General features: G+C 39.4%; 1 protein-coding gene across 3 annotated transcripts in view; it reads right to left on the reverse strand.

The window, feature by feature from the left end:
• Positions 1-14,187, reverse strand: part of TSNARE1 (t-SNARE domain containing 1) — a 459,605-nt gene that overhangs the window by 49,371 nt on the left and 396,047 nt on the right. For 2 of the 3 annotated variants that reach the window (XM_085298727.1, XM_085298725.1), the window contains exon 12: positions 10,716-10,831. In XM_085298727.1, coding sequence (XP_085154853.1) covers positions 10,736-10,831 — 96 coding nt within the window. In that variant the 3' untranslated portion in view covers positions 10,716-10,735. Of the gene's footprint in view, positions 1-10,701; positions 10,832-14,187 lie in introns of all 3 variants that reach the window. The other variant, XM_085298726.1, reaches the window with a different exon arrangement.

Raw genomic sequence — 14,187 nt, forward strand, 5'->3', positions numbered from 1 at the left:
GCTAATCTGACTAAATTTAGGGTAAGGTTGCTCTTTAATTTCTCTTCAYATAGGGAAACAAGAGTGCATAGGAGATGGAGAATGTTCCTCTGTGATATATATATATAAAAAAAAACCCTGYGTGCCAGCCGTGAAAAATCTGCCTGTATGTGCAGCAATGCAGTATTTATCGAGCGCTYATCTGCCGTGGGCAAGCTTGGTACCTTCTGGCTCAGCAAGACACCGTGCAAAGGGCAAGAGCCTGCTCAGATTGTAACAGCCCACTGCCAACAGCTGTGAAAGCACAAACAGCCCAGATTCAGCCTGGAAACGTAGTTCTCCAGACTGGGGAGTTTAACCAGAAATTAAACAACTTTGATGGACTGTTATTGTATTAAACAATACACTACACGTTTGCTTTGATAGAATTCATTTTAAAGGATTTTACTAACATTGCTCTGCTAGCAGAAGGGAGGGGGGAAACAACTACCCACRCTCCCTTTTACTCCCATGATACAACTTTTTAAGCATAAATTGAATTTATTCGGGGCTTCAAGGCACTCACAGAATTAAGTTACAGAAATCTTTGATCGCATTTGCGCACGAAGCGAAATTCTTGTCCATAAAGTAAGGAAAACATCCAACGCATTAGACCAAGAGATCAGAGATCAATGTACATGACCATTACGACCCATGAAAAGCATATGTAACTGAATATATGTCTAATTGAAGATTTGCATCTGCTACTGCTCACACTGATTTTAAGCCATCGCTAAGTAGTTCGCAGTAAACACAGTGGCAAATTATCCAGGATCAAAGAAGAAAATCAGAAACCATTACTAGCAGCAGGGGGCAGGGAAATATAAAAACAGAGGCAAAAATGGCTATTAAAATATATTTTAGTCTTATAAAATTGACCTTAATGAACTATAAAATAAATAAGCCTTAATGAACTCTAACAGCCACTTACAATTATTTCTATATTTATAAGCTTGTGAATACATTTGCCATATACTGGTCATTAACAAGATAAGCTTTGGAATACATAATTTAATAGAGGAGCAGTTGCTACTAATAAAGGGATTCCAGGAACTTTGTGCAGYTGTCATCCTACAACTGAATTTGAATGTCAAAAAAGAAAATTTCTTAGGCCAATAAATATCCAAATTTGTTCATACAAGGTGAAATGCAGCTTTTATATCTTCTCCCTTGCATCAAATTTCTATTCTACATTATTTTTAATGCTGTGTACTTGAAAAAATATAAATAAATATTGGTTATTGAGATCTGCTTTTCACAGAAAATTTAATAGGAGTTCTTAATTGCATGTTGTAAACACAATACAAACACACACAATACAGTTATAAAAATAAGAACAATTTTCTTCAAAATAATCAACAAGAATGCCTCTTCATATAACAAATTTTTATAAGACACATGGCTTGGCATCAAGAAAACAGTCCTTGCAAAAATTGAAATAGAGGAATTTCGACTTAAACGTAAGAAGAAATATCCTTTCTTACTGTGAAAGTGGTCAAACATGGGAACAGGTTGCCAGAGAGGTTGTGGAGTCATCTTTGGAGATACTCAAGACTCATTTGGACAYRGTGCTGAGCAACCTGCTCTAGGTGACCCTGTCTGAGCATGGATTTGAACCAGACGATCTCCAGGAATCCTTGCTCACCTTAACCATTCTGTGATTCTGTAAGGCACTAAGTGTTTATAATTATGGCTTTTAAATAGCTAAAAAGATGTACAGCCAAGAAGTAAAGTGGAATGCAGACAATTATCATCAGAGTCTTACATTGCATGGGCTTTTTTCTGTCCCCTTTGCANAAAAAAACCAATCCAGAGCTCTACAGAAGATGCTAAAGACACTTGTTTTTCTAAAAGTATTCTAGCACTCTCAAACTTTTGGAGGAAAAAGCAAATGCCATGAAAATGTTCTACAGACAATATGGCTTTTCTTTTCTTTTCTTTTCTTTTTTCTTTTTTTTATCTAAAGACTAGGCAGATGATCAAAGCGATCAAATTCCCGCTGTTTAATGAGTTACTGCTTGTCAGCTGAGAGGCAGCAACTGATGCAATGTTATTCTTAGCATGTTTCAATGACATGACATCAAAACTAATGCACTCTACGCTCTATTCTCTGCAGCCTGTCCATGGACAGCTATAGGCGTTCAGCTAACAAGAGGTAATTCAATAACTCATAGTAATGTGAAAACTGAAATGATCTACCCCTATTCCACCTTGTGTATCACTTCAGTAACATGAAACTTTGCTGATCTTTTAAGAAGTTGGGATGATACGATTAATTTGAGATGCACGGCTATAAATATGGTGTCTCCTTGTACAGGCTCTCACATCACCTCTGATGACCTAGTTCTAAGAGAAATGGTTTACGCACTTTATTGCAAAGTCATTTGGCACTGCAGTGTAAAAAAAGCCATTTCAGTATAAAAATATGGCTACTAATTGGGGAATTCATAATCTGTCAAAGTTTAAGCAACTTCCTTACCAAACTCAAAAGGAAAAGAGCCGTCTCTGAGCAGTTTTCAGGAAACAGGCAGTTACTGCTTTAATGACCATTTAAGTCAAAAGGCTTCTTTTACAGATCCATTGAGAAGAGAGCTGAAACATATTCTGTAAATGAAAGGTTGTTGTGAAGCAGATTCCAAAGTCTATCAAAGCCTAATGAAACTACATGGGATATTTCAGAAATTTCACGGAGGAGAGCAGAATTATAATTCTTATTTTAAAGATGGTTTGAGAGTCTCCTATCCCAGAGATAGATACAACTGAAAGTAGATTATATGTATATTAAAGAGATTACTTATTAAGAAGTAGATATTACTCAGATTAACCCAAGGAGGCAGACAGCTATTAAAGACATGACAACCACTAAGTTATTTCAGCCAGGTCTGAAGTTGTGTTGGATTTTTTGTTTTATTTTGCTTTGTTAATGAAGGTACAGGAAGAAAAGGACATTACAGAAGCAGCCTTGAACAAGCCCTCTACACTCTACCTGTTTTCACCTTTAGCTTTAAAGAATAACTCTCAGGTCATTATGTCTGCTTCTGTTGGAGGGAGGCACTTGGTAGGATAGAAGAACAAGACAAGCTACAGCGCACTGTGGGATGAGGCCATCTTCTAGTTGGGATGACAGCATCACCAAGGCTTCAGTGGATGTTGCTGGGATAAAGCTATACACCACTTCTGTCAGTACATTTTTATTACTTATGATGGTTTTCCTAAAACATTGAAATGCTAACAAACCCCCTGACCATTAAGTTGTCCAGACTCCAATTCCATGAGATAAAAATTGAGTTATTATCGTTGAAAAGAGAAATCCTCCCACCTATACAACTGCAGACAACCTCTCTCTGAGGCACAGTTAACACACTGAAATCAAATCATGGTCCATTCACACCACATCTTCCTTCCTGGTCACCTATAATCATAGATTTACTRCTCTTCTTAGAAGACACTTTCCTAGTAGGGTATCAGTTCCTCTAATTAAACAGCCCGAATATTTCTTTCTTAATTCACTGTTTCCAAAGAAAATCCAGTGTTCTATTTATTAGGTTTTCTTCAAGAGCACATTGATGCCAAATTACTTTGCTTTGAAACCCTCACCAAGGAGTACCGTAACACTTTTGAGTAGTTTCTATACCCATAATGCACCACACCCTCCCATTTAGTAAATGGCACTGGGGTACTGCACATTGTCCTATTCCGAAGAAAATCTATAGAATTCCTCATCTCAGCAAACAAGTTGTTCACATTTATATCTCAAAAACCACAGATAAGTAGATTACCTAAGTGTATCAAAACCTGATATTCTCAGAGCTTCTATTATCACTATTGTGTGCCCACAGAATGAGAAAAAATAGACACAGCCTTTGAGACTGATTTTGGAGACAAAACATTTTCAGAATTCCAGTGGCCTTGCTGTTTCAATAAGAAAAACAGTTTGTTCTCAGAGAGTATATGGCTAAGATTGGATTTCTAGGTTACTTAAAGAGAGAAAAAAAAAAAGAAGTACTGCAGCACTTTAATAACATGATTAGAGAAAGCAAAGCTTTGTCTATTATTTGCCAGAATTAYAGTGCCTTTTTCAAAATCTCTCACTCTCTCTCCTTCACATACAAAAGTTTTCAAATATCATGGAATCAGCTGAGACCGAAATRGCGACAAAATGGACAGGAATCTTGCCCATCTGCTGATCATCCCTCCTCTCAGGAGGAATTGCTCTCCAGACRAGAAGAGTCTCTTGTTGCTATATCAAGAAAATTCACACACCTTCCCGAACAGACGTAAGTGAAAGTGTGATCACCCAGAGCCAAGGAGGATCAGGACGAGCGATGGCCTCTCTTGGCCTGCTCCTCTCTGCTCTTGTCCTCTTCCACGTAGTCTTTCCTTAAGTAGCTCTAAATGGCACAGCATGAGGCCAGAAAAACCATCAGTCTGAACCAGTATGGGCATTTTTGTGTTCGTTATTGCAGTAGAAGCTGAATGCACTGAAAATCAGCCTCTTTTTTCAGGTCCTCAGAGGTGTGCCGTCATGTTTAGGCATTGCAAAGCATGAATAATTAATGTTTGCAGATTCCTTTCAGTCGCTCAGATCAGTAATTCTCCATTAGTCTGAAGGGTCAGGACTATGCGCAGCAATTTGGTGGGATTATTCTGATTTCCTGCCGATTGTAAAGAAAGAGCGCAGAAATTCAAGACGGGACCAGGCAAGCTGTTGATTGCCTAAAATTCCCACTGACTTTGGATTCGAAACAGTGAATTCAAGTTACTAYATTTTAATTGAACTGCAGGAGTTTTTGGCATGTGTGCTCTCAGTTTAAAGCAAAGGCAATATAATACATCCTGTCTTAGCTCTTTTTAACCACAGAATTAATAACCTAGCATTACGTGACGCCTGCAATGACCTAAGATCGTGCTGATGGACAGTCATCTCATTTTGGTCTGACAGCCACAGTAACCTGCCATCAAAATGTTCATGTGTCTCAAGGCTTGGAAGAGGTGTATAAGACTTGGAAAACTCAGAGAACTTCTTAGAAATAAAACGGCTATTTCCTGGCCCTTGCTTCTTTCTTGCTCTGTGTTATTTTGAACGTCCTTTTGCATAAAGGACACTTTATCTCTTAAAATCTAATTTTCACTTGGTAATCATTTCTCTCCTCTACATGTCCATATCTCAGAGTTCAGTTGGCTTTCATAGAAATAATTTAGTAGAGAACRGCAGACCTGGCCATTGGAATCAGGAACATCTAAATGAATACAAATATTAGTTTCATTTAAGCAACTGAGAGAAATTTTTTATATCATTCTAATTATTTATTTAGCCTTCCTTCTCAGGAAATTGATCAGTGAGAAATCAGATCTCATTTTTGACTAATTTAAGTTTGAAGCACACAAAGTTGCTGAATCTATCTCACCCTCCTGCCAAARCCTGACCGTAAGTGTAGGATCCTTTACAAAATAATAAGAAACAGAAAAAAAAGACATAGCAAAGTTACTGATTCCTGGTTGTTCTACAGAACAAAGGTGGCAGCAATGCCAATGCCAGGGCAGAGGGGTGAATTATTTCAGAATTTGAATGACAGCTGGCAAATACGATGACCCCCTGAGGGCTCAAGAGGTTGAAGCAAGCTTGAAACCTCAGCCACTTTCATAGTTACTAAGCCACGTACAGAYGGGTGGTAAAAGCAGAAAGACAGTAAGTAAAGTCAGCCTCACGATATCTATTCAAAAGGCAAAAGCAATTCCATGAAATAAAGCTGTCTATGTTTTGCCCTTATTTACAATGTTCATTAAGCTGATTTTTTGCAAATTGCATCTTGAGTAGGAACTGCTATGCTCTCACAACTGACGTTGCCAGGAGAGCGATGCACACAGTAAACAACAGATTTTTCTATTGCTTGTGCTGGAAGAGGATGCCCAGATGCATCACCCCCTAGGAAGGAACGATGGTGCTCTAAGTGCCAAGTGCCTCAAAGACACTTGTCCCCTGTGCCAATTACAGCCTTTATGGTCCCTACTGATACAAGCTCTGATTGCATTTGTTGCTGTGTGACTGACGTCCTGCCTTGGAAACACCTCCTTTTGGCTCCAGAGGCTACTCTATCGTCTAACTGGAAGTCTGCTGCCATGAGGGAAAGGATGATCTAACAGAATCCTGTAGTACAGAGACCTTTTCTGCCATACTGGTTTCAAACTCCAAGGTTTAAAGCCCTCAAATGAAGACATTTGTTGACTTCTTCAGGCTGGTTGTCATGAAGGGTCTGCTCCTCTGAGTAAGTGATGAAAAGGACATGTTTTATGATTCCTACAAGAACCCAAAGGATCAACACACATGGACATAGAGTATGAGGTACTAAAAAAAATACTTAAGATGAGGAAGCAAAAAAATAAAATCACCAAAGAGAGACTGCATAAAATCAACTGTCTGAGCCTCTTTCTCATTGGTCACGGTACAAAATACATTTAACCACATAATAAGACAATAAAAGAAATAAACAAGGAAAAATCGTGATTGTGAATGAAAAAAAAAAAAAAAAAAAAAAAAAGAAGCGAGTCAAAAATATTTTTCCAATTTTCTCCTATGACTGATAGATTAAAATCAAAATAATAACTTGCATGCTCAGGAAACAGATGCCTGGAACTTAATTCTTGCTTTTCCATAAGGAGTAGAGCCCTGCTCTGGAGAAATTGCCCAATATGGATTTTTAACTGTCCATTAAAGCTTACATGGCGATTGAGATAAAGAGTGGAATCTCTTGCTCAGAATATTTCACATGTTAAAAGTTTATTGTTCAAAAAGGRACTGGACAAATTAACAGAGTTAATGAGAGAGGAATGCACTGATAGCGATTAAAGACTTAATAACTGCTTCTGGGATCAGGAAATCTAATTGGTGAAGGCTGGGAGAATATTTTATAGAATTAACACTCTTGCACACTTGCCTGTTTTTCTACTCTTCCCATGCATTGCTGTGAGCTGTCGCATCAGCTACTGAGCACGGACACACTCCTTTACTCCTCTGCGCTCTTGCTCTGTACTCTTTGACAGATACCAAGGTTGGAAAGGACAGTAAGTCCATAGGGTCTAAGGGCCTACATAATGCAGTCAATGTTCTGAGTTCAGCAACCTTCGTCTGCCTGAAGCATATCTTAGAAACAAGGAAAGCACCTTCTGCTGCAACACCACCTTCCAAGAAAAGGGCACAGAGCAGTCAAGCCATCTTTCTTCCTTCAGTTAAACAGATAAAGATGATTAAGTTGTCATCAGAAAGCATACTTTCCAGCCCTCAAGTACATCTAGTACTTTTCTCCAGGTTTGTCACCTTTTTCTTCCCCCCAGTTAAAAATATACTTACAACTTACAATTCTAACAGTCCTGATTGTCACTTTGTGTATTTTTGCACTCATCCAAACGAGTCATAAAAGACTAAGGACACAAAAGATTCACCCAGGCTAAGAAATCCTGATACTAGATAAAGACAGGACATCTTTAGGACTGCTACTGTGATTCCGTCTTTTTAAGATGTTTCCTGATGTTGAACCATAACAGCAAAAAGAGCAGCTGCAATACTCTTACAATATGAACAATGTGACCCAAAAGTTTCTGGGCTATTTTCCCGAGATGGTAACAAACAAACGTACAGACATAAGTCCCGAGGAGTTTCTCCAGGTCCTCCATAGATGCTCTTCTCTCTCTCCAGACAAAACTGCCCCAAGGGAGAAGTGACATACTTACGGCAAGGTCCTTGCAAGGCAGAAGCCAAGGCTGAGAGCATCCCAGAACAGCTGGTCTCTCTGCACACACTGAGAGCCGGGAGCTGAGGGTGTTACCACTACTTAGGAAACTCACAGGAAAAAATGGGGTGTTTTTTGGTCCTTATGAGAAGGACACTCAGCATAAGTATTGCAAAAGTATCTATAGAAAAAAAAAGAAGCCTATATAATGATAATCAGCTAGATAATATTGACCTAATTTCTTTCTTTCCTTTAACTCACTGAGTAGTGACCTTCAGATTTCACAGCTGCACTCATGACAGCTGAAGAAACTTAGTCAGGACATCATCTAAATGGGGCATAACCATTTCAAACAGTGGGGTTTCTTTTCACTTATTGATTCAGCACAGAATAAACTCTTGGATGGCAGGTTAAATAGAAGTTTTGGCCAATCATTAGTAAAGCTTGGCTTTTATTTAGCTATCTGTTCTGGTACAGCTCAGAATATYTCGCACCCAGTTCCCCAACTAGCTTTTTTCCCTTTATTTTCTCTGAACTGTCATGTGGAGCTGTTACATACTAAAWCCCAGCTGTTGTCCATCTCCCAAAAGTAAGTAAGGCAATTTTACATGAAACAGTTGGTTGAGGTAGTTCAAACTTTAAGTCCACTGATATTTTAAAATATACTTGCACTGTAATTCAGAATAGAAAAAAAATGTTCTCCGTGCACATGGAAAGTCTAAAAATGTTCCTTTTCTGAAATCTTCAAAATGTAAATGTGAAATCTGCTGCACATCATTTGGGGGTCAATCTAGATTAAGAATAGTTTATAATGACCAGAAACCATACTTGTTCCAGTATAACTCAATGCAGTTTTTGTCTGTACTTGTGCTGCTGGAAAGTAACTCATGTTTTAGAAGGGTAGTAATTAGTTTCCCAACTGATGATAGGAAGTAGAGCGTTATACTCTTCCTAGGGCTTTCATTAAGATCTCTAGGTTCACTTMCCTCAACAAGTGGGTCTCTTGACAGAAGATTAACTCTAGGTTTCCAATGTACTTTTATTGTCATATTCTGATTCTCTGACATSATCTGCTTAAGGATTTAAATTAAAATGTGTCCAGATTTAGTTAACTGTTGATCACTGTTTTGTGATCTCCAGGGGCTGAGAATATTTAAGTATATATAAACTGAATTTTAATATACTATAAACTACCACAAGGCATCACATTTTCAAATCAGAGTAATGTAACCAGAATTACTGGGGTTACTCTAGGTTTAGATCAGTAGGACAGATCACCATCTGTACACAGTGTCTCTTGTATAAAAGAAGGATGAAAATATACATAGAATTAATATAGGCATATATTTAACATATATAAAGATCATAAGAGCATTCACACTGGATCACTTAAAAATCCACCTCATTGATATCCATTCAGTACTTTATTCAGCACTGGCCAGTGGCTGATTACCTAAATAAGATATTTCTCCTAGCTTTAAATAATGTAATGCTCTTGATCTTCCTTATCCGAAAATGATGAGTTGGTATTTGATAGCTTTCAACTGTTTTTTCATTCACGGATTTATCCAACCCATTTTTGCACCCCAAGTTTTGGCATTCRCAATGTCATGCAGTAAAGAAGTTCCATGGGAGCACCTGCCCTGTGAGGAACGGCTGCGAGAGCTGGGCCTCTTCAGCCTGGGCAAGAGAAGMCTGAGGGGGGATCTGATCAATGTGTACAAGTRCCTGAAGGGAGGGTGTCAAGGGGAMGRGGACAAACTCTTTTCAGTTGYCCYRTGWGMCAGGACAAGAGGCAATGGGCAGAAAYTGAASCACAGGAAGTTCTGCCTGACCGTGAGGGGGAATTTCTTCCCTGGGAGAGTGATGGAGCACTGGACCAGGTTGCCCAGAGAGGTTGTGGAGTCTCCTTCTGTGGAGATCTTCAAGGCCAGCCTGGATGCAACCCTCTCTACCATGCTGTAGGTGACCCTGCTGAGCAGAGAGGTTGGACTAGATGATCTCCAGAGGTCCCTTCCAACCTTATTGATTCTATGACTCTATGATATTCCATGAAGAATTATCTTTCTGCGTTGTTTTGAACCAACCCCTGCTAGCTGAATTTGACAGCACAATTTAGAAAGAAGGCACAGAAGAAGGCAGTTAGTCCTGAGATGGAAGGACAGCATTATCAAGTAATGCTCAACACTTATAAGATGAAAGAGAAAATAAAAAAGCTATCAGTCTCTCATGTTTTCTCTATACKAGTTTCAGAGGATAGTTCAGACTAAGAAATTTCTGCCTAAACTATCAAAAAGGTCCTAGTTAACCTCAGTATAATGCAGTATTTACTATGTACAGGGCTGATATCTCATGTGCTTTATGCAGGTCTCTGTGAGGGACATGACAGTTCTCCAAACCAAAAGTTGCCCCAACTGATGTCTTCAGGAGACTTCTCACTAAAACTCTTGGGTTATTGCTTTACCACTCAAAAAACCTGCCATTGCAGCAGGCACTCAGGCCAAATGGCCAGARCCCTTTAGATGATAGAAATTCTGTAAATTTGCTAAACTATCCCTGAATAATGGCCTACCAACCTTCTGAAGAAGTAAACACTCAGAGATGCTTTGTATCAGACAGAAATTAAAGATGAAATAACTTATTTGATTCATTCTAYTGGTGTAACAGGGAAAAAAAAGGAAAACTTTTTTGTTTTATGCTTTCCTTCAAAGGACTCAAACATAAACAAACACAACAAAAATAAGAGAAATAGCTTATGAGATGTTTACACTGAATAACATCTCAGCACACACTTTAAGGATCCACCAAGGATGCTCTTTCTGAGCTCACATACTCTATAAAAACATTATTTTCATAGGTCAGCCTTGAACCTGAAAACTAAGCTACATTTTTCTTATCATTATCAGCTTTCTGAGCTGTCTCCCACCTATCTTACAGGGTATGATAAAAGACTTACTTAAAGGCTTTTACCTCTGGAAACCGTAGCCAGATCAGCGTTTGACTGAGACCGCGATGATTATAACAACAAACAGCAGGACGGTCAAAGCGACAGAGAGAAGGCAGCACTTCATCTTCCTGGCTCGTTGCTAAAAGAGGAGAAAGAAGCAGAAATAAATACATAGACTTTTCAACGGGAAGATGGAGGATAAATCCATGAAGAAATATTGCTAACTTTGCATTGCTGGGATTATCTGAAACAGGTCAACACAGAAAACTTGCCTCTTCCTTTGGACTGGCCCATCCCTCYGAGCAACCCACGTTCAACCTTTTCACGAAAATCCCCCTTAAACATAATCACCTCCTCTGCACAACTTTCTTCCTACTTAAATCATTGCCTGTGTCACACTAAATTTATGGACTCCACTTGAAGGYCTGGATTTAGGCAAGGCTGTTCAGTTTGCTTTTGTGTGCAGGGTGTCAAATCTGCTTTCTGGCTGCCAGGAAAACTGTTTCCTGCAAGATAAAGAGACCTCTCTCAACCCTGTTGTGCAATGAAACCTAGCGAAGGAATGYGGCAGGCTGTTCACAGGATAGAGAAATGCGCAGGACAACTCTTACCCTCCCCACTAATTCTACTTGGAGGCACYCATTTGCTCACAGTTTCCAACCCGCTCACTGTGACAGTTTGGGGGAGAACATGGGTGGATCAGGGCTCTCTCTCTCCCTTAGACTTTTTCACCCACTAAATGATATTTTCTTACAGCGGCTCTGCACTTGCAACCTTAATTTCTGGATGAGGAGTATGATCAAATGCATGCTGAAAAGCTGAGTGCAAAAGCAATAGGCTTGCTAGGGTGTCCTGCTTTCTTTTAACCTTGATTAATTCCTAGTCAAACCAGAAAACCTCTGCCTAGAACTGTAAAATGTCTTAAAACAGCTAGATGCACTTGTTCACTTCAAAAAAGGCTTTTGCTCTGTCAGTAGATGATRCTAATGGGTCATTTAGCTTTCAGCGGTATTCTCAAATATTCCTAAGGAGATTTTCAAAGGCTACACACGATCACTTAGGCTTTTCTATCAGTCTCTTTACAGAGAGTTTCCTCGCTTTGCTCTTCCTAGCATTGCAAAGTCCCATTCACCCTTTACTTTTCACCTTATATAGTCTTTTTATCAATGTCATAAATATGCTAATCAGAGGGTAAGAGAGATAGGCCCAAAAGTGTATTCTGGTATTTGATTCACATTTTATGACCTCTGTGCTGTCTAGTAAGCCGGGATAATGGTTCCTGCTCTGTTTGCAACATCTCTTAGAGGGTTTAGCATTACTGTCCTTTGCAGGCATATAATCTGTTACAGCATTCYCCTGTTAATTCCTAGTTCTTTACATTTCAGTAAGGGAAATGCTCAATTTTTTGGGACCCTCTAGTGTGCAGTCATAAATTTTTATATGGCRGAGGATACCTAGAGCAACAGGACACAACTTTTGATTGGTGGTTGAGCAAATGCACAACCTCTTCTGGATGCACTGAGGAAGGATGAGGAAGGCATCCGCCCCAAATGGCTTTTGTCACTTCTGTTGAAAAATGCTGTCACATGAGCAAAAGGCAGCAGTTCCTCTCAAGGTACAGAAGCACATCCTGCCACACAAAAGACATGCAAGCAGCCCCTCACTTATGATCCGACCCCCATGGACAACCTTGTCACGTAAACCAGCTCTGTTCTGTGGACACTTGTATATTTTGGTAGGTAATGGACACACACTTGTTTGTGGATAGGCATTATGAAGGAAGAAAGGAAGCTAGCAGGGAATCTGGTGGCYGGAACTGCTGAGATGGCTCTTGCAGCCCATTCCCTGCCCTTAGTGGTAGTGAAAGATAGAGCATGTTTCACAGGCAGTTCACGAGATAGGATGTGCAGACTAAGCTCTGGGCAGCCTCACCTGCATGTTACATAACTATACAATAATTATACAGAATATATAATGCTATTGTGTACAGTATTCTCTGGCTATTATCTCCAGTTTAGGTTAACAGAATGTGATTGTTAACCTGMGATGATAACCATGGCCCTAATGCCCCTGGAGGAAAGTGAGGAGAAGAAGATAYCGCAAACTTATGTTTCCCATAGCTCCAAGAGGCTGAGACTCTGCGTTTAAATCCAAATGACAGTACCTCGACTTGGGTAACGTATGCTCTGCTATGAAATGTTCTTTGGTTCAGTASCTACCTGAAGAACAGATTACCATCTGCAGAACAACTAGCGCTATTGTCTGGCAGCTTCAGCACTGACCAGGACTGACCCAATTCAACATGTGACATGAAAGGCTGCAGTGATTAGAGTAAGAAACTACCCGGAAAGAGCTGAGCTCAATGTTATTAAGACCAATCAGCCATGATTCAACTSAAGAGCTGTTAGCTTTTCCATTACACTGATGAAAAGTTCTCGGTATCTTTGCTGAATCAGTGTAGTCTCAGCCAGCTCAGGTGTTTATTGACTGATGGTTTCCTACCTTTTTGCCTTTTTCACTCCTCCTTATTTTGAAGATTTTCATGGAAAGGAAGAGAAAAAGCRAATTTGGGAAGAACACTCTTAGTATTTTGTTTAACTGAGTCTCCTGTAAAGCAATGAACACTATCAGATGATAGGAGGCAGACCTGGAAAAGACACATCTCTTATCACCTCCCTTTGTCTCAAGAATCTCTACTAATGTCATTTCACAGATGTGTGTCTAATCTGTCTTTAGAAACCATCAGTGATGTACAAACAGACCTGTGGTCATAAGGGGAAAAAAGATGATTAAAAAAAAAAAAAAAAAAAAAAAAAAACACCATGAGGGAAGTTAAAAATTCAAACAGGAGCCCAGAGAAGTTGTAGATATATCCATCCTTAAAATATTCAAAACTAGGTTGGACAAGCAGCAACCTAATCTAATCAGCCTTGCTTTGGGTGGAAGGTTGGATAAGGACCTTCAGATGTCCTCTCCAACCTACGTCAATTTATKATTCTATGATTATGATCCCTTGAATCCCCTGAAGTAAAATATCTTGTTTATTTYGGGACATAATTTTTCAGAGAACTTTTCATTCTTGTAACATTTCCCATGCTTCACACTAAGTACCAGCCATTTTCACATCTCTTTTTCCAGTTCTTCCTTCTCTCTACTTTGCTGGGCTCCAGCATGGGAAGCACTGAAGACATGGCCRTGGTGGGCTCCTCTGGGATCACATTGCCCAATGCATCCTAGGCCCGTGATTCCTTAAAAAAGCAAACGGGAAGGAATTTTGCCCATACACGCATAGGGCTATTAGCACGGTAGAGGTATCAAGAGTTTGCTCTTGGTGCAAACTGAATCTTCAGCTATTTCCTCATGATTTCTACATARTATCAATTAAAATTGAGAGAATAACTTTTTCAGAGACTTATAGATTTCTCCGTATATTCCCAAAGTTCACAAAAGGTACGGCTGTTTTCTCCATCCTTTTCCCTGTCTGGAAACTACAGA

This window comes from Rhea americana, unplaced genomic scaffold, assembly GCF_003343005.1.
Source record: "Rhea americana isolate MKP2758 unplaced genomic scaffold, rheAme1 scaffold_140, whole genome shotgun sequence".
In the NCBI taxonomy this organism is placed as follows: domain Eukaryota; kingdom Metazoa; phylum Chordata; class Aves; order Rheiformes; family Rheidae; genus Rhea; species Rhea americana.